Here is a 27,510-nt window from a genome sequence, read left to right on the forward strand (position 1 = left end):
CCTACGGGTACTGCTAAAGGGAAAAAAGTTCCGGTAACCATGCATGGGGGCACAAACACACCTACAAAGGAATGGACATGAGCAACATATATTGAAGAAGAACTTCAGTTTCTGGAGCTGAGTAGAGCCAAGAAAGCTTCCAAACCACCCGGCTGTGGCCAACACTAATGATGGCTCAAGCCTATGCCCATTTGCTCCTCAGCTCTTCTGTTGTAGCTAACAAACACAGGACAGCACTGAGCTTCTCTACCATCCTTTGAGTAGGCCATTGAACTGTCTGATGATACCAATCTCAGTTGCTTTATTAAAACTTGTACTGCACTTGTAGATTTACATAGAACCATAATTATGGTACACACTCATAGAAACATATTAGTCTCAGCTAATTATTTACTGAGTCACATTGAGATTAGTTTCTTTGCCAGTGATGGGGCCAGGCCATCAGGTGTCAGACACATACACAGGATCTCAGTCCAGCATCTAACAGCTTTAGATCCTCACACTACACTTGCACAGTGACACTTACTTTTGTTTCTTTTATTATGAACCATAATTCCAAAATGTTAAATAGACTAACTAGTTTCCAAGGCAGAAATAAAGCATGTGGAAGAACACCACAAAAAAGGGAGTTGGAAAGCACACATTTAAAATATACTTACACTCTTTTTTCAGTCTCTCACTGCAATATGATTTAATTCATTTGCCTACTGTAGGTTTTATGTTCTGTATCAGAGATCCCATGTCGTCACTTTGTTAAAATGACACATTCAGAATGCTTCCCAGTAACAAGATAATTACGAGGAAGCATAGAATATTCATAATGCAATACCTTAAACTCTAACTAAAACAAGACTTTAAAAATGAAATTATGAAATGGTTCACAGATTAATACATGACACAGACATAACTGATTATGTTAAAACAATTATGAGATTTAGCTAAACTTTGACTTAGTTAATTCAGTTTTTAAGGCCAGAGTAGACAGATGCATATTTCTAAAGGGCTATACAAAGCTCTGATATAGATCTTTTCAGTACCAAAACCTGACATTTGAAAAAGACCATTTAAAGCAGCAAGGCTACAGCACAGAAGATTTGCTTAAGCGAAGGCGAGCTTGTGTCAGACGATCAATCCGTCCACTCAGAAAATGCCTCTGTTCGGCAGCATCTTTCTGTTCCTGAAGTAAGAAGTTCAATTTTTCTTTTTCTTGTAAAAGTTGCAGCATTGAATTCTGTAATTTATCTCCAAAGTCCTGAAGGATGTAGAACTGGATGATCAGAGGAATTTGGTTGGAGAGACGTTTACCAGCACTCTGAAAACAGAAGATGGTTATAAAACATTACTATGAAAGAGAGGCTATGCGAAGGACTCTCTAGCAGAAGTCAGTAAGAAATTACAAAATTCTGTGTCAAGTCATTGTTACAGTTAATATCTTCATGAATTAGTCTGGAAATGATTCAGACATCTGGGATGCAACTTTTCATTTTTAATCCCGTTTGCAAACATGAATGAGAGGCACTGCTAATTTCAACCACAAGTTTTCTCAGTAGCATAAACACAAGGCAGACCAGTCACTGCTAGCTACTTGAATAACCAATTAATGCTGACATTTTCCAGCAGAGGGCCACCCACCAAAGAACACAACTCCTTCCGGAGAAGCCTTAGGGTGTGGCTGAGCTGCTGCCACAAACAGCTTGGGGCTAGTAATGGAGTAGTTCATCATCATCAGTAATTATTTGGGATAAAACCTCATGTGCTATCCCTAATTTCCAATTTTAGGATTCTGGCCTGAATCCCTTGAACGTTATCAACCCGTTTGGCACAAGCAGTCAAATGGGACACAGCCCAAAGTCAACTCCCGGTATCCAGAACTTACTCTGGCATGTGCACTAGTCCCGTGAAGTACAGGGCTGTGTTAGTGCTATTCTCTAGCCTCAGAGGATGTCATCTTTAGTATTTGATCACTTATTTAGAACCATGGACAATTAACACTAATTGCATTTTGCCAGGATAGTTCCTACTTAATCTAGCAAACCAGAGTAGAACAGAGGAAGCAATTTATAATTCAGACAAGCTATTCAACCTGACTCATGACCAGAGGGAACTGAAATCAGGATCACTTTTAAGGGTAGTGTGAAATCCCAGTCTATTGCCCAGCATTTCTCTTTTCAATTCATCAAGATGAGGGTACAATTTTAAAGAGTACTTAGGTGCTTAACTCCCATTTTCAAAAGTGACGCACCTAGGAGCCTAATTTTCATAGAAAATCAATGGCTCTTAGCTGCTTAGGGGCTCTTGAAAATTTTGCTAAGTGTCTAATGGCTCTTTGCTGCAGATTCACTGCTCTAGTATTATTTAACCACGTGAAGCACTTTAGGACACCACTTTACCTCCTGGCATCTACTGCTAAAACAATCACTTCTAATAACTGGCGTAATATGATAGTTTCCATTTTGTTCTCATGGAAGGAACAAAGGTCTGCTTGTTCAGGAGCTGCCTCTAGTATTAGGGATGCAGTGATTTGTATCTACAGTTGCATCCATTTTCTGCTATTACACTTGCATTTTGCTGGTGGCGCATGGCTGCAGACCAGGCTGATGCTCAGCTAAAAATCAGGGCCCTAACCTCTCAGTTGGTGGAAGTAGGGCTAAGTTCGGAGGTGGTATAAGTTTTGTCATTCAGTTGGTGGAAGCTGGTGTAACTTGAAAACTGACATAGAGTTAGAGCAGGAAAAGCAATCAAAAGGCAGATGGAAGATGAAGCAGGTCTCTGTTACACACTCCGCTTGTAACTACACCTACATAATGATTTTGTACATTGATACTGTACATGCCTTTCACATCTCTTTTGGACTTGCCCATAGATTTTTTGCATTGGCTGTTCAAAATTCCAGTTAATGCAAAAAGTTGGTATTTGTGGACATCAAGGGGGGGATTATATACCTTAATAATAGTACCAGTGTTTTCTTAAATTAAAAACAAAGAGAGACATTCTTCTGTTGACTACAATGTGAACTGGATCAGTACATGCTGCAGGATTTGGAATGGAATAAAAACTGCTGTGGTAGGAATTCATAAACTCACACTGAAGTATGCCTGCAGATGATAAGTCATATCCTTAATGGCAGAGTTATTTTGGGTTGGAACAGTTTCTAAATGGAAACTGAATACTCCGTTCTGAGTGGGAGCTGCTGCCTTCGGCGTTTCTTCCCTGATAACTTTTAAGTCTTGTCTGTAAACATTGTCCTGGCAGTATACAATCTGCTCCATTTTAAAATGGACTCGGATAATTGTTTCAGCTTCCTCTGCTTGTTTCTTGCTAATGTAGTCAATTCTGTCCTGTAGAAGGAATGGGAGGGAGGGAAAAAACTATCAAAATCCATTGACTTGACTTGACTTGCTTGGCTTTAAAGAGTCACCTTTAACTCACTGGGACTACTTACATACTTAAGTCTCTACAGGAATGAAATCTGAGATTGTAAACTGTTTGGGACAGGACTCAATCTTTGTTGTGTATAGTGCTATGCACACATATGGTGTAAAATATAGTGCAGTCCATCCAAAAAACTGAGAAATGTATATTTTATAGCAATGACAAAATGTTACTGAATGATGTAACAAACCTTCATTTCTCCTGTGTATAAAAATGTCCATTTATTTTCAATTTCACTGTTACCTTGTTGCTCAACATATTCATAAAGGTAATATGTCTGCAGGAATCTCTACAAGTTGCTTAAAGGTAAAACAATCAAATAAGTGACTGATCAAGAGTGAAGGAGTAATATGTAGTTCTATATACAATCTTTTATGCCATTCAATATTGCTTGTATTATATCATGTTACATAGAAACATGGAAGTGTCAGCCTGGAAGGGATTTTGGGAGGTCATCTAGTCCAATCCATTGCACTCAAGGCAGGACTAAGTAATAACTAGACCATTCCTGACAGGTGTTTGTTTATCTAACTTGTTCTAAAAACCTCCGAAGACAGAGATTCCACAGCCTCCTAGGCAATTAATTACAGTGCTTATCTACCCTGACAGTTAGGAAGATATTGCTAATGTCCACCCTAAACCTGCCTTGCTCCAATTTAAGCCTATTGCTTCTTGCCTTATCCTCAGAGGTTAAGGAGGAAATTTTTCATCTTTGTCCTTTAAACAACCTTTATGTACTTGAAAACTTATGATTTCCCCCCTCAGCCTTCTCTTCTCCAGCCTAAACAAACCCAATGTTATCAATCTTTCCTCCTAGGTCATGTTTTCCAGACCTTTAATCATTTTTGTTGCTGTCCTCTGGAGAGTATGTAGTATCTCACCTTAGCAGCTCTGTTAAGATTGTAAAAATCCTCAAAATTATTTTTGGCAATCTCTGTGAAAGATTTTCGGGCAATTTCTGAGGAGAGAAAAGAGAAATAAAATAAAGGTAGCCATGTAAATGTTATTACTGAACTACTGGTAGTGCAAGGTTTGTGAAACTAGTCATTCTCCATATCTACTGAACGGACACTGCCATGGAGCTATACTTATCTATTCAATTTTTAATCCCTCCTTGTCATATCTATGATGATTTTTCATTTTCCTATCGTGGTCCATTTCTAACTTTTCCAGAAATACTGCCATTTTGGAATTCGTACTGTCAAAGTCTGCAGGTCAGGCATAGAGGTTTGAGGTTTAAAATCAGTTTCTGAAATAAACTGGCTTGATTCAAATTCATTTTCTTTTGCCTGAAGCCCCCAAAATACAACTCTATGTCAACCAAAACTTCAACAAAAATGTATCAAAACCAATATTTCTGAAGCTTAGGATAAGCTTAGTAAATGAAACCCACCATTCACTTTCTTCAGTACGTCAAAAGCTGGTTTTTCTAATGCCATGATTCGTTGTCTTACAATGGCCTCAAATGTCTTGTAACTGGTAAACCCTGGGAGCTCTCTTCCACGATACTGTTCTTCAAATCTCCACACTTCGTGTTGTATAGTTTTTCTATCTACAACATTAAAACAAGACCACTATTTAAATACACTCCATCTAATGAATTTATAAAGAAAATTATGGATTTAAAAGAGAATCTTAGTTCTTTGCTCAGAAGACACTTTTGACTGGAAGAACTAATACACAGCTGATCATTTAAGCAAGTTAATTGCTATAGAACTGAGCCACCAGATATCTGAGTATAAACTGCTTATCTTCTTGGTAGATATGTTCTCATCACTTCAAGTTTTGAATTTCCTTAACATAATCTATTAGCTGTCTTACAACTTCAGTCAAAATAAGTGAAGTTGACTATTTCATAGCAGCTTTGCATGCATTACTCTGTACTTACCGGTCCATGCACTGTCATCAAGTATTTTCCCCCATTTTTGAAACTCTGCGCGGATTTTTGTAAAGAGTCTAATTTCATTTTCAAACAACTTTTCTTCTCCTTCCACTGAACTCGTGACGTCTTGATTAAAGATTTTGATTTTCTGTAATGAGATTTAAAACAAAAACAAAAAAACCCACCCTGAATTCTGTAAAGGCAGCATAGCTAGGCAACAGCGAACTTGATTCTATTTTCCTTGTGGATCAAAGGAATCTTTTTCTAAATTCCAGCCAGATTTATTCAAAGCGAGTGAAGTTGCACAAGTATCAATGAGGGCCTATTGAGATCTGCAGAACCTATATTACTTGTGAGGACATTCAAAAAGAAAAGTATCCAGCTAAACTTGCAGATCCCAGATTGAGATTGTAGGCCTGGCAGTTAGAAAAATGACTACTATCTTATATTTGTAAACTGAGGATGTGTGTGATGGAAATCATATAGACATAAACAGGAAATGCTATCATGTCATGTTGACCAAATTCTTTCCAGTGTTGAACTGCTCTAGAAGTCAATGGAATTTTTGCTGCTAACTCGCTTTGATGGTTTTGAAAATCCCAATCTAAATCATAATTCACCACCTTTGTCTTCTTCTCTTCACCACTAAAAGCTAAACTAACATCAGCCAAGATTTTCAGAAATGGGTGCCTAAAGTTAGGTTCCAAAATCCAGATTCAGACACTTGTATAAGTGGCCTGATTTTTGTAGCAGTGGCTGGGTGCTCAGCATTTTTGAAAATCAAACCATTTAGTCAACTAAATGTGGCTTGAGATATATAATTTTAAACACTTACTTTTGAAAAACTTGTTCATTTCCCCCCCCTAAATTTACTGTACCTAACAGCCTTTGAGTCTGAAATTCTCTAGTTATCTGCAAAGACAGCAGATGTACAAGCCGCTCCCACAGCATTCTGTCCTTGTGCCTCAGTCCCGTTCTGGCTAGGTAGTACATTTTCAATGCTCATTTACTCCTTGAGTAATCAGCATGGATTGTGTGGTTTGTTTTCTCCTTACTATGGACACTTGTCCCCTGAGAACTGCTGAGAACACCAACTCATTTCAGACAGACCACTGAGCAGCCATCACAACAATTAGCAGTGACAATTTTCCACAGACACCAGGAGGGGCCAGATGACAATAGCTAGGCTGGGTAGAAGCTGCCATACTTTATCCTACTTTTGTTAGTTTCATTTTTCACACTGAGACGTGGTTCTGTTGGAGGCCGACTGGAGATGTGGATATAAAGATTAAGGCCTTTGACTAAAAGTACTAATTTCAGCTTCCCCTATTCTGTGTTACCCTGAAACGTACATTATGTAATCAGAGACCTGGGCTTTCCCAGGAGCTCACTGTCTGTATTATTTCTTATGAATATTATGCATGTCCTGGTTTCCCTGTTTCATTTTGTATTGCTGCCTACTTGAACTCAAAGGGTTAAGTCAGACTGGAGTTGGCCTAGGCAGAAAACAAAACTAGGATTAACAGATCAGACAGCTTCAGGTACACACCTTCATAACAGCTCAGAGAGCAATGGGGCCATTACTGGGAGATGATACTTCCAGGCACCAGTGAAATTAACAGGTTCTGTTTTGCCAAAGCTGAGACCTCAGAGACTCTAGCTCAGGGAGGGGACATCAAGTGAGAGGGGAGAGATGGCCCTGAGGGTGTCTGTGAAACAGCTGACAGGCTAAGCAATCTCATTCACAGGCAGAGGGAGCGTGTTGCAAGCAGTGTAGACTGGTTCTCCCAACTCAGAGATGGGAAGAAAGCCAGACCTGCCTGAGCTGTGGATAGGGAGGTTAAGCTTGGGTACAGGGACATGCGTATAAGTCTCTACTATTTGATATCTACTTCTCTAAGTCCTGTGAACCTTCTGGGCAAAATAAATCACGCTTTGTTTTGAAGAAGCTGTGTCTGTCTCCCAGAGGTGATGCATGGGTGGAGGCACGCAGGGTCATGTGGACCCCCAGATTTCTGCCAGGGTTTGCTACCTGTGCTCTGTCACATTGTGTGGCCTGAGTGGCAGCTGCCGGACTTGCCTACGACGCCAAGGGAGAGGCAGAAACAACAGCTGGGAGCCGCTTGGAGGGACTGCTGCTTTCTGAGGGGTAGAGGGAGGCTGAGGATAAAGGGGGGAGTCTTCCTCGGTGGAGGAAGGGGAGGAGACTGTGAGTTGAGCTGTTCCGGGGGTGGCCATATCTTTAAATTGTGCCTCAACACCATCAGCAGTTATGAGTTGTCTCTGCTGTCTTCCTGCAAACACATGCTAACACAGGATCCCAGAGGAGAACTCTGGCAGGGCCCAAGCGGACCTACTAGGTAATCACAGTTGGCAGCCAGGAAGGTGTAACCTGGAGGCCCAGTCAGAGAGTGACTGGATCCCAGCATCCCACCCCAAAGAGAAATGGAGGGCACAGGCTTGTGTCTTGAAAGGGGTGCACTTAGAGGACGGGAAGAGGGTCTCTGTGGGAGCAGCCTACCCCAGGTCTGTGGGAACAACCATTCACAACAGTAAGGCTCATAGACTCATAGACTTGAAGGCCAAAAGGGACCATTGTGATCATCTAGCCTCCTGTATATTGCAGGCCACCAAACCTGACCCTCCCACTCCAATAATAGACCCCTAACCTTTGGCTGGATTCATAATAAAAAGATAGAAGAAACAGGTGGAAGAACTTCATGAAACAGGACACCATGAGCCAAGCGCACCCATAGTTTAAATCCAGGGATACATTTAGGCTTATGTGTGTGGTAAGCAATGAAACGCCCTACAAAGTGTTGCTGGAAGCAATGAATTTGTTCCCTTTGAAATTCCTGATTTTGATAAGCTCAAGAAAGTATAGCAATTATTCAGCTCTTTGCTGTGTCCCAGAAACAAATACATATTTACACTTACGTCTATTAGGAAAAACAACTTCTCGTCTTCTGCTTTTGGTGTGCCTTTGCCATATTTGAGTAATGCTTCAGTTGTTTTTTCGAGCTGAATGTTTATTTTCTCTTCTAAAGAGGGCAAAGATTTCTAGAGGAGAAAAAACAAAAACACTCGAACAGATTGGACAACTTCATTCTTTGAAAGAAGTAGAACATTTCAGAGTGTGACATGGAGATATGTAAAGCTAGAACAGCCCTCAAAAGTTCAGGTATGCTCTGTAGTCTAAACCAACACTGCCTGTACGGAGAAAAGAATGGGGAAGGTTTAAAGAGTGTTGTTTTTCAGTGATTTTCTTACATAAAAAAGCAGTGTTTCTCTTGCTGGTTTAGTACAGCATCATCTGTAGAGAACTAGTGCATCTCAGCAACCTTTTGTGGAATCAAAGATTCAGACAGGATGCCTTAGACTGGAAACTGTGATAGAAATGCTAAATTCAGGCAGGATGTCTTAGAACTACAATAGAAATGCAAAAATTGTTGGTCTATGTTTTAAGACGTTAACTACCTTTGTAATTGCACCCAGCCATACCCTGTCAAATAGATAACAAGTGACTGTATGTGACTTGGATTCACTGGCACCAAAGAATCACCGGGACATGCTGGCACTGTGAGACCCCCACTGTGTGTTATAAGTACCCCAGGTGAGGTAAATGACCTGTTAAGTATCAAAAACTCCACTATATGATCTATATGTAAAAAGGAATCTTAAAAAAACCTATATAAGCTATTTGTATTTTGTACCAAGGCGAAGTTCCGGAGATCAGCACAGAGACGTGCTGTCTGGGCTTCCCTATGGCCATAGCTCTGTGTGTGTGTCTGTCAAAATAAAGCTCTGCTCGATTTGACTCTAAAAGAGAAGCTGCATGATCTTTTCCACGACACTTTTCATTATTATTATTAAATAGTTGCTTATAAAAAGCACATGTAGTATCTAAATGTATTTCATATTTACACTATATAAATTATTCAGGCTTCCAAAAGTTGACAGTGATGACAATAGTTAGCTCTAATTAGCACTATTCATCCCAAAGTACTTTATAAAGGAAAGCCAGTAACAGAATCCCTTCTTTAAAGACAGGAAAACTGAGTCACAGAGAGATTAAGTGATCTGTCCATAGGTAAAGAGTGGGTTAGCAGCAAAGCTGAGAATAGAATACTGGTCTGCTCACTATCGTTGGGTAAAACATTTTGGATGAATAGTTTATACACTGAAATATGCAGTTTCAGTCAATCTGAAACTATTTGAATTTGACCCAATAGTTTCATCTGGGGAACAGTTGAACTTTTCCAATTTACTGACAAATTCCAACAGTTATGCAACCAAACCAAGTATCTTCCCTGGTTTTTCCCTTGGTTTGGCAGCTGAACTAAAAAATCAATTATTTGTCCAGCTCTACACTCGACAGCAAGCCAAGGCTCAATATAGTGGACCATCAGGCAGGGTAATTAAAGGCTATTCACAGAAATAATTTCTACAGGCCCAGTCATCCAAGACTTCAGGGTCGGGTCCTATTTTTTTTAAATGGTAACTGATGTAAAGTGTTTCTTTGTTAGCTTACATTAATGTGTTCCACAAGCTCACTTGTAAGTTTCTCTGCCAAAATGGGGATAGTAGCCTTGTTTTCATCCAGAAGAACTCTGAAACAGAATAAGGAATATGAATATAGACAACTAACATTTGCTGAACAAGGGAGCAGTGTCTTCGCTAGTTCTACAACACAAAGCAGGTAAAGACAGTTTCTTCTGATCAGGAAAGGGAATGCTAGTGAAGGTGCAGCCATACCTTCAATACATCCTGACAAATCTGCCTTTGTGCAAGATTAGATTTGAAATTGAGCTGTTTGCTGAACAGATTGAGAACAGAGAAAGGTTCGGAACTATAACTTCAGAAAAAGATCATGAGGTAAGAAGAGCCACATTTATTGCTATATTGTATGTATATTCTGCTATATACATGGTAGGGATACTGATTCAGAACCACTTTTGGGTTAAAAAATTCTCTTAATGCATTAAACGCTGAAGAGCTGTCTTTTGTGGAGACCAGTGTTCTCCTGACACAGACCGTATCTTTCCTGTGAGTTTCACCACACTTTCCAGTAGATAAAACTATGTGCATAAATGCCTGAGCCAGTAGAGCACTTCACAGCATGTGCTTAACTTGACTTCATTGGGACTATTTCAGAGCTTAACATTCAGCATGTTTTTTAATGGTTTTCTGGGTCAAGGCTTAAATCAAATTTTAATCTCAAAAGAAATTCATTTTAAGAGAAGTTATTTGACATGTAAGCTCTTTCTTGCATTTTGGAAAACAATAGCACATAGACAATGCAAAACAAATGAACAAACTAAAAACCACCCCAAGCTAAACTCAATAATAATTCTCATTGTGGGCCTAATCCAGATCTGATGGGGATCAGCTGGAATCTCTCCATTGACTTCAATGGACTTCGGATCAGGCCCTTTAATTGTTTGAAAACTACCTAAAATGTTCATGCTCCTCAAAGAATGCTCTCTCCTTCTGGATTGCAGAGGCCAGGGTCTGGTTGTTATGAATGTCTTGCTGCCCACGACATTTAACAATCATATAACCCTTCCTTAAGTGGATGACAAGGTTTCGGACAATATCAACAACCGATTCCTCAGTTCCTCTGTCTACCAAATCTGGTTTTGTCAAGATCCCTGTGAAGTAATATGATGAGAGTATTAGACAGGCACAGAAATTGATGATGGGAACGATCTAATGGGATATCTCATCACCCAATTCAGGAACGTTTCCTATAGCATATGCTAAAGTGAGTTCTCCAGTGGTCCTGTAAGTTCCTTTCCCCCTCCCCCAACCTCTTTCACCTGCCCTACCTTTTTCAGGAACACCTTAGGGATGTCAAATTAATAGCAGAGCTTTTACAATATTACCTTGTAATTTTTTCAATTTTCAAGATTTTTATACACATAGTATCAATGGCAGTAGGGACCCAAATTGAGCTATCCATTTAAATATTGGTTCCCTTTTATTGTTGTGCAAAATTCATGTTATTTCATAAGATTGTTTTTCCCCATAGTGGGTAACTCTGCAGGATTTGCGGGAGGTGGGAAGAATATTAGAAGTCTATGACCTACTTTCCCCCATTAGTATTTTAAGAAGTCTGTCTTACCTAGAGTTCTTTCCCCATCAGGGTCCACCTCTTGAGCCATTTTCAGTGCCTCGGTTGTTGCAATATCCACATTACTTGGCACCACCACCAAATTTATCGTCTCTTGCTTAGCAATAAATTTTTTAATTAGCTTTTTGATCTGTATTAAAATATGGTAAGAAAGAAATGCAGTAAAGTTTGATGTGACAGATGCCAGGCTCCTCACCATCTGAGTAGGTGGAATGTCATACACACAATGGACGCAATCATATGATAGAAGCTAATGTGCAAACTTCAGCGGCTGAATTCAGCCTGATTATCTAAAGGTAATCCAAATATGTAACATATCCAGAACAGAGTGCTATTATATCAGCCTTGTGAAAGAGTCATAAACATTTACTAGTCCAGGTACACAATCTATTCGATGATGAAAATGCTAATGATATTTTATTTGCATTAAAGATAACCAAGTTCTATTGTTTAAATGCACAGTTGGATTAAATTGACACATCAAAATCAGATAAGTTGTAGAGCTAAATACATCCATCTCAAAAGTGTACTATCAAAAGAAAGCAAAATGTCTTGTCTTTGCCTTTTAGTGCAAGACTTGTGAAAAGTAAATAAAATGGATATTAAACTTTGTTGTTTTTTCCCCATGTTTGGATCCCAAACTAACAGAGTTTCTTGTGATTTTGTGTTGTGTTGCCAAAGGTTCATACAGCTCTACTTATATGGAATTCATGTAATTATTGTCATGTCTGAGTTTCCACAAATCTTCCTTTGTCTTCTATAGTTCCCTTCTACATCATTTTCTGTCATGTTCAAAAAGTAAGATGCTTTATCTCCCATTATTTTGCATCTGGAGAATGCGGGACATTGAGGATAATTAACATGTGCTGCTGGTGTCACACCAATCATTTTATTGTGGATAAAATGAGTAGAGTTGTACAAATTCTATATTAATTTCATCACAGAATAAAACAATTGCTTTCCTGCATTCTGGCTGAATAAGGGAGCACACTTGCATTATCTTTGACATTGGTACAAGCATGGCCCAAACCCTTCTCGTTCCATCAAGATTTGTTGACATTTGTCAAGTTTTTGTGTCTCTCATTACAATTGACTATTTAGATGTATCGTGGGGGGAGGGGTACTAATATATACATCTAATGCACATCACCATTCACATCCTCGAGCTCCAGGGCTACATTACACCAGGGCTACATTAGAAGTGGTCTTGTTCTTGCAGGATTCTTATTTGAATGATAAATATTTTAGTTTCTGTTACCTTTCCTAAAATAAAGAAAGGAAAATCATCACTCACTTCTACTTTATGCATTATCTTTTTCACTCCATAAAGTGTTCTACAGGGTTCAGAAAAAAATGGATCAAATGCAGCTCTCATTTACACTGCTGTAAATTCGCAGTAATTCTGCTGAAGTTAGATTTGACCCATTATGTGTGGAATCACTGAAAGAAATGGAGCCAGTTTCTTTTCCATACTATACATCATGATTCTTAGTAGTAGAACAATACACTAGCGTGATGGGGTGAGTACCTCACACTCACCCTGCAGGGTTGAATGCAGGTCAGATGGGCCAACTAATCCACTAGGCAGTTAATTAAGGAAGCTCAGCTGGGCAGGAATAGGTGGGGCCTATAAAGCCCAGGAGCTGAAAGCAGATGTGTTACCTGGCGGCTCTGTGTTCTGGGGGAACCAGGGCACAAAACCCCGACTCTCTCTGGCTCACCTGAATATCCCCCCAGCCCCTGCTTGAACCAGAAACCAAAGGCTGCTTGAACCAGAAACCAAAGGCATCTCAATATGAAAAGGCAGGGGACACAACTAAAACCCTCCCATCAAGGGTGATAAAACTCCCCATGCCTCATCTACATCAAAGATGTAAAAGGAAGGCATCTCAATTAGCACATCGAATGGAGAACAGAAGCCTCATCTACATCGAAGATAGAACACGCACTGAACTCTGGGATTGATAAAGCGGGGACCGCACTGAACTCTGGGATTGCCAAAGCAGGGACGCACTGCATATTGGGAGATCTCTGCTCTTGATGTAAATGAACTCACACCTGTGCACATCCACTTATCAGACCATTCTAGTTATTGATATGCAAAACACTGAATCCTGGTTGCATTGTGAGCTTCCTCTCAAAGAAAACTGCCCATAGCCAGGAATGATCAGCTCCTTTTGTCCAGACATTGTTTATCCATAAACAAACCTGGTGTCTATAAAATCCCCTATCAAAGTTCAAACCCCTGTTCTGATGCTTGGATCCAAATACTGCATCAGTTCCACTGGAACGTCCGCTCTTCCTGACTGATCGTACTGGGGGCTCTGCCTATCTCAAGTGCTCCAGACCCTAAGCTGAACAGCCTGTCTCCTGGGAACCGCTGAGCTGCATGGAGTGGTGAGACCCCCCCATTTCCCTTCTTCCCCCAACACTCTCTCTCTCTCCCTCTGTCTCAGTCCAGGTATAACTTCCTACTTTTGTAATCAAACCTGGGCTAGCTTTCTCCAATATCCCAACTTAATTGTGTAGTATTGTAAGCATTTAATTATTTTTCTCTCCTTGTATGGTATTACTATTAGTTTTATATACCTGGCAATAAAATAACTGTTATAATCAAGCTGGTTGCCACTTTCTCTCTCTCTCTCTCTTTCTCCAAACTGCATTTACTCCTTTGTGTTCTTGGTCCCTATCTTGCTCTGCAGTAACGCTTCTTTTACCTAAGCCAAAGATCTCTGGAGTGCCCAAAAATCCTATGGGGTTTGCTCATCAAGGGGGTTACTGCTAGAACAATTGTGGTGTAAAGGGGCATATGAAGGGGACAGCTGAAAAGTGCTGCTCTGCCTAGCCTATGGAGTGCAGGGGCAAATAAGGGTGGCGGCTCAAAGTGCTGTTTGACCCAGCCTGATTGAGTCCAGGGGCAAATAAGGGGAACAGCCGAAAGGCGCTGTTTGGACCCAGCCTGCTTAAGAAGTGTGCTCTATTCTGGTGCGCTGCAAAGGGGCACATAAGGGTGGCCACTGAAAGAGTGGTGTCACCCAGCCTGCTGATTTCAGGGACATATAAGGGGTCAGCTGACAGTGCTGATAGCCCTGTCCGCTCAGATGCACTCGGTTAATCTGGAATGTGTGTGTGTGTATCTGTGGGGGGTTTATTTGAATCTGGTGCTGGAGGAACCCAGCCCTGGAAACCTTAGGTCCTGCAGGATAGCTCCATTGGGAGGGGACTTGTAGCCATATGAACACACAAGTAACACAAGCAGTACATTAGTAGAATCACACTCCTAGAAGGTAACCCTAATGAATGAGCATACTCCAAGGTGATGGGCATATCTGGTAATAGATGAGTCTGCTGGGAAAAGGTAGACACTCCCAAGAGAAAGGGAAGAGTGAGCGAGAGGGATGCCTAGGACTACTGAGGAGCTAAACCTCCCCTGGAAGGGATGAACAGGACAATGGCATGGCCGGATGGCCGAACCATGAGGCAGACGCCCAGTAGATGCTGCGGTTCCTGAAGCTGAGAGAGGGGCTGCAGGTGGAGAGCAGAGCTGGAGTGAGGGTATGCAAACTGCAGGGAGGGGGGGGGTGTTGGCCTCGAGCTAATCCCCAGAACATCCAGGAGGAGGTGCCAGTCTGGCGGTGAATGGTATGCCCCATGACAAGGTGGTGAAGAATGCAGGCATTGGATCGCCCATCATACAAGGGGAGGTGCAGAGACTGTGAGGGGGTTGAACCCCACCAGAGGGATCACAACAGAGACAGAACCCCAAAGGCAAGGTGGAAATGGAAGCGCTGATGGTACAGATTCTCTTTGCTGAGAGAAGTTTTCCCCTTCTAAGGTGGATGTCAGAGTTGCTGCCCCCACAGAGGGCAGCTGGGAAACAACAAGGGTGGGTCCATGCCACATGGGGACAGTTAATGGAAAACCAGCAGAGACTGGGAAGCCCACAGGTATTTACAAGACTGAATGGTGTGGGTAGCTGGGCAACCACAGAAGCTGTAGAGAATCCTGCAGGAGAAGAGCAGCAGGAGGAGACATAAGGGACAGGAATGGGCAAGGCGCTCTGGGACTAGGTGGCCAGAGGCCCGATCTGGAAGTACTATGGCTGTGAGAGGAGGGGGCACCTGAAGAGGGACACTCCCTCTTCGGGGAGACGGAAAGGGCTGTACCAGGGGGCAAGGACAGAGTCAAGGGTCCAGAATGCCCCAGCCAATGAGAAATTGTGTCAGAGGAGGACTTACTCTCAGTGTGGAGAAGAGGGTCACATCAAGAGACATTGCCCCCACAGGAAAAAGGGGAGCAGAGAAGACAAGAGCAAGGCTTTGAGGGAAAAGGGGCAGGGAGAACCAGAGGGCCGTGGTGACCCCTTAGCAGCAGCAGTGAAAGCCAGCAGGGTGGTAAAATTAGAAACTGTGAGGAAACAGGAGGGGAAAGAGAGTCCTCAGAGGGGAAGTTGAAAGAAGCAGGGACTAACACAGAAAAGAACCACACATTGGTGGGGACTCAAGCTCTGGGAGAGAGAGAGGGCTGGGGGACCAGGTGGAGCAGATGAAGCAGCTGCAGGAGAGGCTGGCAGCTGCAGAGAAGGTCTGGCAGCAGGCTATGCAAGACCTGGAAGTGCAGCAGAAGAAACTGAAGGAGGCGATAGAGGAGAGGGAGAAATTATTCCTCATGGTGAAGGAGGAGAGGGGTGTCCTGCAAACCCAGCTGCATGAGAGGCAGAAGTGATACCCTACCCCCATGGGTAGCAGCCTTGAGGGGAAAGGTATGTGATGGGGTGACTACCCCACACGCACGCTGCAGGGTTGAATGCAGGCCAGATGAGCCAATTAACCCATTAGGCAGCTAATTAAGGAGTCTCATCTGGGCAGGAACAGGTGGGGCCTATAAAACCCAGGAGCTTAAAGCAGATGGGTCTGCTGGGAAAAAGCAGAGACTCCCAAGAGAAGGGGAGTAGGTAAAGGCTGCAGGCACTCCCTGGGAAGAGGGAGGGGGCTTTAGGAACCGCTAGTCCAAGGAAGAGAAGGGGAACCAGTTGTAGGAAAAAGCCCAGGGATAGAGCAGTGAGGCTAGAGAGAAGGCCCCAACTGCTGAGCTGAGGGTCTCTGGGCTGGAATCTGGAGAACAGTGTGGGCCCGGTTACCCCTAACAGCCACTGGGCGAGTGGCAACAAGGCAGTGAGTGAGAGAATGCCTAGGACTACTGAGAAGCTAAACCTCCCACAGAAGGGGAAACGCAGACATTGACACAGCCGGAGCACTGAGTCATGAAGCAGATGTCCAGCAGATGCTGTGGTTCCTGGAGCTGAGAGAGGGGCTGCAGGTGGACAGCAGAGTTGGAGCGACGGATGTGCAAACCGCAGATCAGGGAGTGTTGGCCTCTATCTAATAACCAGAACAACCAGGAGGAGGTGCCAGTCTAGCAGTGGGTGGCATGCCCCATGACAACTAGATAGAGATGTCTTTAGTTATGAGCCATCCTTTTGCTGAATTTCATCTGTAGGGCTGACGAGCATGTGTTTTATTCTAAGTGACCATCACTCTTCAGCACTTCCTCCACCAATAACTGTCCTGTCTGTTGTCTACAACATTTTTAATTGCAGCTGTGAGGCAAGTTAAAACTGTATAGAACATTATTGTCTCTAAAGAGCTCCTCCAGTAAAACCTTCTGTTTAAGATAATTTGTGTATTAAATGTCTACTGTTGTAACTTAACTGTTTCCTAGCTTAGAACATGTATGTACATTACCTGTTCTCCAATATCTTGTGGCTGATTCCCCACAGCCACCCGAGCAATCCCTGGCAGATCAATCAGTGTCAGATCTGGAACATTCGGGGAACTAATTTCTAGGGAAATTAATTCTGGGCTAATGCCCACGCCGTCACCAGCTATTGCATTCTGGGCTACAAAGGAGGAAAGAGTAAGACAAGAAAAGCAAAATTTAGAAATTCATCATAAGAATTTCACATAAGAACATAACAGAATTGGAAATCTCTTGTTGCCACCTGGTTTTGGTGTTTTTTAGACAAGCACTTTGGGATCCAATCCTGCCCACGCAAAATCCCATGGAAATCAATGGGGTATGATTGGATTCCTTTGTAGCATTTGAGCCTTAATAATAATTGAAGAATACACTTTCTACAAATTAAACTTTCAGAAATCTCAATGTACAAGAATCAAATACATGGAGATGACATAAAAATATTAATATAGTGATACAATAAAGTACTTAGCATTTACAACATTGGTTCCTCATCTTCAAAATGCTGGACATGCATTAGTTAATCCTTGACAACCTTGCAAGGTAGCAAAGGATTATTATACACATTTTATAAATGGATGAAGTGGGTTACAGAGATAAAGCAACTTGTCCAAGATCACGTAGCAAATCAGTGGCAGAGCCATGAATAGACTGGAAGGATATTGAGTGACAGTACTCCACTCTAACCATCACACAACACTGTCTAAATCAAACACCAAGTCACAGAAGCCTGCAAGTTCCTGAGACTGATTTCTCAATCTGACATAACTACATCATTTTATAGCTGTGTATTGCTGCTATTTCTTGATATCAAAGTAAATAATTTCTCAAGAGAAACCTTCAGAAGCATAATTAGCTTATTTGACTTGTATGTCACTTACCTTGCTACCTTACCAGGTTTTTTAATTATTTCTTGACAACCTCAGAGAATAAATATATACGTAAAAACAAACAATGTTATGACCAATAACAAGTTATGTAACTACGCAAGCTAAAACAGGAACAATCAAACCTTAAGCTTAAGTGCATAAGCTGATAGCCCTTAGGAGTAGGAGAGATGTTTTTTCCCATCATGTGGAACATTACAACAAGCTAGTGTCATGTGAGTACGTTACATGACATGATACATGTTTTCTTTTTGTCTTCTCCTAGAATACTAGATATTGGCCAATGCCAAGTGCAGGATGATGACTTAGAAAACGCTATGGCCTGAGCTAGTCTGAAAAGTCCTGGAGCAAATCACTTCTGATGTAAAATGCTGCAATGTCACTGAGATCAGCTGAGTTGTGCCAGTTTACTCCAGTTGTGAATTTGGTTCCCTGTGTTCTTGGCATTCTCAGCAGTTATGATCCGGATGTTAATTTGGGAAATGTTATGCTGCCTAACAGAAGGGAATAAAGAATTAAAAGGAGGATCTGATCAATTAATTCAGAATGGAATCAATAGCACTTACCTTTTCTTATTTCTTTTTCCACTTGTGAAGGATGGTGGAGTTCTTCACTTATATTCCAGTAACTAATTTTCCCTTTCCATTCCTGCTGAGGAGCCAGTTTTTTCAGTCTGAGTGCTAAGGGGCATCTGGTGGTAATACCTACAGTTATTCATAAAGAGTTAATCCTATTAATGATCATCGTTGTTACTTTGAACAGAGTGTACCACATAATGTAACTTTTCCCACAGTACACAGAAGAATGCCTAAAGCTTTTCAATGTGTTCACAGCACTCACACACTACGGGATATCTGAGAGTTGGGAAAGCATGCTGGGCATTGGTAGGGCTGTGAGTAAAACAATCATCCTATTTGTGTGCAGCAGGGTGCAGTGGCGATATTTTAAAAGTTTAATCTGTTTTGAAAGATTTTACATTTGTTTGAAAGCTATTTTATATAGTTAAAATGGGTAATGGAAACCAGTAATTTATATCTGAAAAGAAAGGAAACTTTGAAGGTGTCTATATGCTTTATTCTTTTATTCCTTTTAAATGGCTGTTCAGTACCATCTCTCTACTATAGAATTGATGTCTTGGATTGGTAACTGCGTGAGGTGCTCTGCTGATGAAGCCTGGGCTCTTGTGAATGAGCTGTCATGATGGCTGGAGGCGGAACCATATACCATTCATATACAGGCAGTTATCCAGGACGAGAGTCTTTGGGAAGACAGAGGCAGGCCTCTCATCCTTTCCACTACTGCTATGAAGAGCTGCATGGACTTGCGGAAGGGCTTAGTTCTCTCAGTATAGAAGGTGAGTGCCAACCTAATATCCAGTGTAGGAAGACAACGTTCCTCAGCAGTCTTGTGAGGTTTTGGAAAGAAGACAGAAAGAAAAATGTCTTGGTTGTTGTGAAATTATGACACCACCCTCGGTAAAAAGGCCTGATGGGGGCGCAGTTGGACCTCAACCTTTAAGAACACCGCATAAGGGGGTTCTTTGCTCTCAGAGACCTTTTGGCCAAGGTGATCGCCACCAGGAAGGTGACCTTCCAAGAGATGCTAACAGCTTGAATGGAGACCCTGTGAGCCTTGACAGGACCAGGTTTAAGTCCCATGGGGGATCAGATCACAAACCTGAGGGTAGAGTCTTTCAAGCCGCTTGAAAAGCCTGACTATCATCTCATGAGAGAACACTGATCTGGAATGCACAGGAGGGTAGAAGGCTGTGATGGTTGCTAAGTGAACCTTAATAGATGAGAGAGCCAGACTGTGATGTTTTAGGTGGAGCAGACAGTTTAAGATAGACTGCAGAGAAGACTGGGATGGAGAGAGATTTCATTTGGAGACCAAACAAGTGAAATGTTTCCACTTGGCCAAGTAGGTAGACCTGGTGGAAGGCTTTCTGTTATCTAGCAAGATTTGTCGAACCCGTTCTAAGCAGGCTGCTCTTCAGTGTTCAGTCACACATCAACCATACATTTAGGTGCAGGAAGGAGAGATTTTGGTGAAGCAACTAGACGTGGTCTTATGAAATCAAGACCGAGCAAGGTGTAAGCATGAGAGTTACTGCTAATGAGAGGTGCAGAAGCATACTGAACCAATGCTGGCTGGCCATGCAGGAGCTATCAGATAACCTTTCCTTGTCCCATTTGATTTTTAGGAGGCCCTTGTGAACCGAGGGGATTGGTGGGCAGGCGCATATTAGGCAGTCTGCCCACGACAGCAGGAAGACATCGGAGAGGGAACCCATGCTGTGACATGCAGTGAACAGAACTGGTGGCATTTCCTGTTCTGTCTGGTGGCGAACAGGTCCACATAGAGAGGCCCCCACTTCTGGAAGATGACTTTGACGACCTCCGGGTGAAGACACCATTCATGGTGAGAGGAAAAGGATCTGCTGCAGTGAGCTGGCAGTGGGTTTCAGGCTCCTGGGAGATGTGATGCCTCAAGATGAATGGTGTGTTTCATGCAGAAGTCTCACAGCCAGAAGGCCTCCTGGCACAGGGCTGAAGATCAAGCCCCTCCCTGATTGTTGATGTAAAACACTGATGCAATGTTGTCCATTAAGACCTGCACCACTTTGCCCCTGAGATCTGGGGAAGAAAGACCTGGGAAGCCAAGCATATTGCCCTGAGTTCCCTGATGTTTATATGCAGGGAGAGTTCTTCCGGGGACCATAGGCCCTGAGTCCAGAGACTGTTGAGATGGGCTCCCCAGACCAGGTTTGATGCATCTGCGACTAAGGTTACCAGTGGATGAGGGGCAACAAAGGGTACTTTTTTTGTTACAGATCCTGAGTCTCTCCACCCGGTCAGTGAAGCAAGGATCGGAGGCGGAATTGTGAGTATTGAGTCCAAGTGTTGTCTGCGAGTTACATCTGTAGGGGTCTGAGGTTTAGCCTTGAGTACTGCACCATGTAGGTACATGCCACCATGTGACCTAGTAGTTTGAGGCAGACCTGAGTGGTTGTTAGCGGGTGGGTTGTGATCTTGGAGATAGGTCTGACATAGCTCGGAATCTGACCTCCAGTAGGTGGGTCTTGGCCTCGGTTGAGTCGAGCACTGCCCTGATGAACTCTGTTCTCTGAACCAGGTTGAGAGTTGACTTTTACTTGTTTATCAACAAACCCACTGCCAGAAAGGTAGTCCATCCTGTACCGACACTGTATTGGACCTGAGCCTGTGAGTGACCTTTGATCAGCCAGTCGTCAAGGTAGGGGTAGACTTTCATGCCTCAACATCTGAGGAAGGCTGCTACCTCTACCATACACTTTGTGAAGGTTTGTGGGGCTGCCGCCAGGCTGAAGAGCAGTGTGATGAATTGCTAGTGGCGTTGATCCACTACAAATCTGAGAAATCTCCTGTAACCACAGAAAATGGAGATGTGGACATAAGAATCATTTAAATTGAGGGCAACGTACCAGTCTCCTGGATCCAGGGAAGGAATGATGTAGGCCAGGGAGACCATGCGGAACCTCAGTTTCTTAAGATATTTGATGAGGCGCTGAAGGTCCAGGATGAGCCATAGACCCCTCTTGGCCCTCGAGATTAGGAAATATTGGGAGTAAAACCCCTTCCTTCTTAAGTCTCAAGGAACCTCCTCTATAGTTCCCACATGTAGGAGGGCTTGCACCTCCTGGATGAAAATCTGTTCGTGAGAAGGGTCCCTGAAGAGGAATGAGAGTTGGGGTTGGGAAGGAAGGGTGGATGAAAATTAGAGGATGTAGCCGACTGTTATAGTGCTGAGTACCCAAAAGTCTGATGTTGTATATGGCCACGCTAGGCTGAAGGGCAAAAGAAACAAAAGGGGGGATGGATCTGGCATCGAGACTGGTATACTGTCCTTGGACTTACTTTTAAAAGGCCTGCCTGGCTGGGTACAGGTAGGTTTTAGGTGGAGCGAAGGATTCCCCTTTGGACTATGAAGAGAATTCTTCCCTTGAAGACCATTGTGGCACAGTATCTGCTTCCATCTCCAGGTTGTGCTGATGAACCAGCAACGGCCTGGAGATCGCTGTATTGGGGCCATGGAGGGTTTGCCCCTGGATGGTGCCATGGTGGTCAGTGCTGCAGTGGAGCTCACCGCCCCTTTTCCCTTCTATTCCCGGTTGCCTTAGCTGGCAGGGGGTGTTGAGGGATCAGTGGGATTGGAAGGGACATCAGGTTATTTGCCACCTCGAAAACCTCCAAGACTGAGGGAGTCCACAGATGTGTGGTCCCACAGCTGCTCTCTGGAGTGGGAGGCGGACCCAGACCAGCCTTGGTGCTCTAGACAGAATCGCTGGAGCCAACAGTGGCTCTGGGGAGGATGAGGGAGAGGCCCAGTGCAGATCTCACTATGCTGGTCCGCTTGTTCCTCTTTGGCACCAGAAAGCGCCTTCTCTCAATGCACTGTTTCTTATGCTTTTTCTTCAGCCTCTTTCTTCTTCTTTGGGGATGGAGAATGGTGCCGGGAAGAGCATGGTGCTGGGGGAGCACTTTGCACGGAAGCTGAAGTGCTTGGTGCGAACGGCGTGACTCAGAGACTGGTCTGAGGGCTGCATCCATGAGTAAGGCCTTTAGATGAATGTCTCTGTCCTTTTGAGTGTGAGGTCTGAAGCCCTTGCAGTTCTGGAACGTCTCCTTAACGTGAGTTTCCCCTAGTCACCTCGAGTGTAGGTCACTCACTGGCATCAATTTGCCGTAAGAGTTACATCGCTTGAAGCCTAGGGACCAGGGTATGCCCAGCCCCTGGGGTTAAAGTCCCTTAATGACAGGGACAACTAATAACACTACTATATACTAATTACAGTAACTATACAATATACAACAGAAAAGTCCAAACCACTGGGAAAGGTGCCTTGCAAGAGCAAGAAGGATCGCTCCAGGCAACTGTCATGGGCAATAAGAAGAAACTGAAAGGGTGCGGGCCAGCAGCACCTATTATACCGGTGCATACATGTGCAGCTCCAGAGAGCGCTAGAGTAGGTCCTAAGGATGCCATTGAAGGAAAAATCTCTGGCAACAGAGCACGCGGAGCACGCATACCTAGTATGGAATGGACACTCAAAGAACTTCATTTTAAATATGAAAATAGAACCTAGGGAAAACTAAATTAAAAGCTGCATCTTGGCATAAAGGAGGGTGTGAAGGATATTGAAATACTGGAAGTTAACAGCAAATAGTTTCATGTGCTTGAGACATTACTGCCTACCAAATAGGAGCTACCCTGAAACACTGGAGGAGTATTAGATTACTTGGGGATTTCAGTAACATACTCACTGAATGCAGCAACGCTCCTGAAAACACTGCTAAGCTAAAGTATCAGAGTTCCTTTTATATCCTTCAGTGATTGAAAATGGGTGCTGGTTATGAAGAGAGCTAAACAAATGCATTTTTTAAAACTGAGAATGTTTCCTGATCTGTGTAGATCAATCATAATGATAAAGCAAAAGAATAGATGTACTGTAGCAAAAGTGATAGAGACGCTTGTATTTACTGAGGAATTGCGAGATTTTTCAACTGGTAGGGCATTTGTAGAGTTTGTTTGTTTTTTAATGTAATGAGTAAGGATGGGCAACTGTCTGAATTACAAATAGTCTCTCTCATCTAGTAGAACAATTCTAGATGTTTCCCACCTGACTGGGGAAAAGTGACTGCCTGCCCGGAGACATGGTGATAACTAGAACTGATAACAAATTTCCTGACAATTTCCAACAATGGTCTCAATCAGAAAATGCTGATTCAACAAAATCAAAATGTTCTATAGGGATGTGTTGATTTAATTAAAAATTTAATTTAGAAAAAACGAAACTATTGACTTAGATTTTTTTTCATTTCAAATGACTTTTTTACTTCAATTTTTATTTTATATTCTAAGTTACAATAGAATATAAAGTCAACACTGAACCAAACATTTTCAATTTTATTGAATCTAAATGTTTCAGTTGACCCAAAATAATGTTTCCAACACTGTTTCACGGGAAAGTCTGAAATATGATGTTTTGTTCCAATATGGAATGAAAGCACATTTCAAAATAGTGGAATTTCCCACAAAAAGGATATTCCAGGTGCCACATAGTTCTAGTCATAACAGTGTTTTGTGTATGATGGGGTGGGGAAAATACAAATTCTTTTGGGTTGTGTCAGGGCTAAATCAAACCTAACTTTAATTTTCCCCAGACTGACCTGAATTACAGAATACCAGATAAAAACACACCTCTGCGGCTCAGGGAAGTGTCAGATTTCTGAGATGAAAAGTTAAAAGGTAAATTCTTACCACTGCCTCTAGGAAGAGCCACTCCAGACAGGGCTTCTAGAACCGAGCTTTTTCCAGAACTCTGGTCTCCAATCACTGCAATTGCTGGCAAAGCCAGGTCCTTTTCTACTCCGAGCGCCCTCAGGGAGTCAATGAGATCAATACAGGGACGGATCTTCTCCTCATATTGGTTGTACAAGGTGTGTTCTGCATTCTGTTAAAATAGCGTTACATTTAATTTGTGCTCTTGTTTCACAGAATCAGGCAAAGTTAAACATTTCTATGCAATAAATCATGTACATCAGCAAATGATGCTTCACACCACCATAGCACTAGCTTTGTACAGTGAGCTACAAGCCTACAGTAGCATTACCTTGATAAGGTAAACACATTTCTGTAAATTCAGCAAAACGTATCAAATTTGCATCAATGGCTGAAATAGCCTTTGTAAATTACTGAATTTTATAAATAAGCAAATAAGTGAATACACAATAGAAAAAGCAAGAACAATACCCCATAAAATGTACTTTATTCAGTTATTTTTGGTAACTGCAGTTTTTTCTTTTCTTCATTTATAACGCACCATATCTTGCAGTATACATAGTAAACTAATGAAGATCTTAGTAATAAGAAATCTCAGTTACATTATACCTATGGAATTGTGTGCTCTGGAGAAACATATTGTTTGTATAGTTCCAGAGGGGAAGTCGTGTCAGTCTGTATACAGCAAAAACAACAAGAGTTCTGTAGCACTTTAAAGACCAACAAATTTAATTTCAGCAGGCATAAGCTTTCGGGGGCTTCAGCTGAAGCTTATGGAGCCCACGAAAGCTTATGCCTGCTGAAATTAAATTTGTTAGTCTTTAAAGTGCTACAGAACTCTTGTTGTTTTTTTATATTGTTTGTATGTGAGTCAAAGAGTACTGAGATAAATGAGGTTTTGCTGTAATTTCTTTATGGGCTAATAGCTAATATATTTTAGATCATTATGTTGATCATTCCCCTACCTCTGCCCTTCCAAGGCAGGATATTGTGCCCAGGAAAAAAATGAATAAACCCGATTTTTTTTAAAGAGGTGATTACCTGATGTCACTTGTTGTTTTTTTTATGTACCATGTACTGTGTAATAACATGCGAAGATTCAACTTTTATTAAACAAAACTGGCTCTTTATTAGAGCACTTATTTACAGTGCTGTTCCAACGACATCTTAGCATCCCTAACTGTGCACACAGACTGACTTCCTGCTGCCTGGAGCCTCCTCCAAATTCTTCCCTCCTGCAGTCTCTCTCCAGATTTCAAGCAGGTTGCTATACTTAAGGTATCCATGTCAGTTTGAGAAAACTACTATTTTATGATTTACCAGGGAAGGCAACTTCCTATTGTAACCTAAATTTGGCATATGTGTATAGAGATAACAAGCTAAATGCTTATCTTCCACCCTGAATTAAGAACACAAATATATGAAAACAAAATACAAAATATTTATCTTTAGTAATAAGTAAGACAAAAGTTATCACCTGGGAAAAATATTTTGAACCCCTCTGATCATAAATATAATGCTCATCTAATAATATTACTATTTAACTGCTTTATTAACTTTAATATAGACTTTTCAAATGTCTATTCTGGTTTTCTCAGTGTTAAATATAGGAAATATAGAATCTTTCTATTTCTATCAATTTCTATTGAAAGCACTGGAGCCTCATGTAAAAAACCAAAACCCCAAATCCCATAATATCTGTTGAAAGTTTCCTAGTGTGAATATTCAATAAGATATACAGTCTAGAGGAAAGTTGGACTTAGGCTATGGTCCTTCTATTCATAATGCCTATATTTTTTACACCTGCAAATGAAATGCAGGTACAAATCTTAGTAATTACACAACTGAGTACCCAATCCAGCAAATATTTACGCATGTGATTTACAGAGTACTAGACTCATGTGCATGAAGTTAAACATGTGCATACATGTTTGCAGGATTAGTGTCCAGACTTGCATGCACAATCACACAGACAGACAATTGTTTTGATCTATGTCTGCAAACTATGTCTGCAGTATTGAGGCCAGACCACTGAAAATTCAGCAGCTGAGCATTAATCTCAGAGGAGGTGTCAGTTTTCACTCAAGTGCCAAGTATCTGACTCGCCTTATTTTGTTGCCCTTGGAAATGATAGATTCCCTCTTGCTGTTTCATTTTTTCTTGGTGATATTTCTCAGACTCTGCCCACTGGGTTGCTGCTTGCTGTCTCTGAGACATCTCATTCCACTCTGGAGGTGGCCTCTGCAGCCAAGGGTCAGGCACTCCTTTTGACTCTGTTGGTTGCAGTTTCGTAAAAGCTTCTTTTGATGGTGTTGGGAGGAATCCTGGATAAACTGCGTTAGTCTGTGCTGGGAAAAATGCTGGAAAAGCTGCTTTTGACTGTGCTGGGTGTGATCCTGGAAATAGTGCATTTGACTGTGTTGAGAGCAATCCTGGAAAAACTGCATTAGTCTGTGCCGATGGGGGCAATGTTACAAAAGAGTCCTCTGACTCTGGTGGAAGTGGTACTGCAAAAGCTGCTTCTGACTGGGTTGTGAGTGATCCCGCAAAAATTGCTTTAGATTGCCTTGAGAGTGATGCTGCAAAAGCAGGGCGTGGGCGTCTGCCTCCAAGGAATATTTGTGACTCTTTGGCCATCAAGTAAGCTCCAGGCCCTGACTGGGCCTCCAACCCACGCTGTGACTGTTGATGCACTACCTGCTTGCTTCTTTGCTTGCCAGATGAAGATGCGCAGCAGCCCTGGGATTTGTTCATTAATTGTCTGTCACTGAAAATCAGACGTCTGGTCCAGCAACTCTTCTATACTGCTCCTGAAATGACAGAGGGCCTTGAGTGGATTCAGCTCTGAAATACTAATAACTATGGTGAAAGTTAAAACAATGTTGTTATTGGTTGTTCTTCTCAAGTGTTGGTTTACACCAGCTGAGACTCTGACCCCTTATTTGTAGAGCATCACCGTGCTGAGCTGGTAAAAAACAATGCCCATTACTTTCAATGCGAAATTTCAAAACATTTTCACTTTTTTCCCAATTTCCCTCAAAAACGTCTTTTAACAATGATCAGTTCTCAAAAAAACATTTTCAGTCATGTTCCTTTTT

The 27,510-nt window shown here is 42.1% G+C and overlaps 1 protein-coding gene across 1 annotated transcript; it reads right to left on the bottom strand.

Annotated features, from left to right (window-relative positions):
- Positions 1–296: 296 nt before the first annotated feature.
- LOC137151027 (interferon-induced GTP-binding protein Mx2-like) lies at positions 297–27,215 on the bottom strand. Its single transcript, XM_067545218.1, has 13 exons — positions 26,519–27,215; positions 24,392–24,584; positions 18,658–18,795; positions 17,192–17,346; positions 11,439–11,577; positions 10,767–10,965; positions 9,846–9,924; positions 8,252–8,374; positions 5,321–5,462; positions 4,826–4,984; positions 4,314–4,390; positions 3,084–3,338; positions 297–1,312 (listed from the first exon to the last, which is right to left on the bottom strand). Exons 1-13 carry the CDS (start codon positions 27,164–27,166, stop codon positions 1,079–1,081), a joined length of 2,541 nt encoding a protein of 846 aa, XP_067401319.1. The 5' UTR covers positions 27,167–27,215; the 3' UTR covers positions 297–1,078.
- Between the last annotated feature and the right edge of the window lie 295 nt (positions 27,216–27,510).

Source organism: Emydura macquarii, unplaced genomic scaffold, assembly GCF_026122565.2.
Source record: "Emydura macquarii macquarii isolate MOO-44397 ecotype Brisbane River unplaced genomic scaffold, CSIRO-AGI_Emac_v2 contig_1043, whole genome shotgun sequence".
Lineage (NCBI taxonomy): Eukaryota > Metazoa > Chordata > Testudines > Chelidae > Emydura > Emydura macquarii.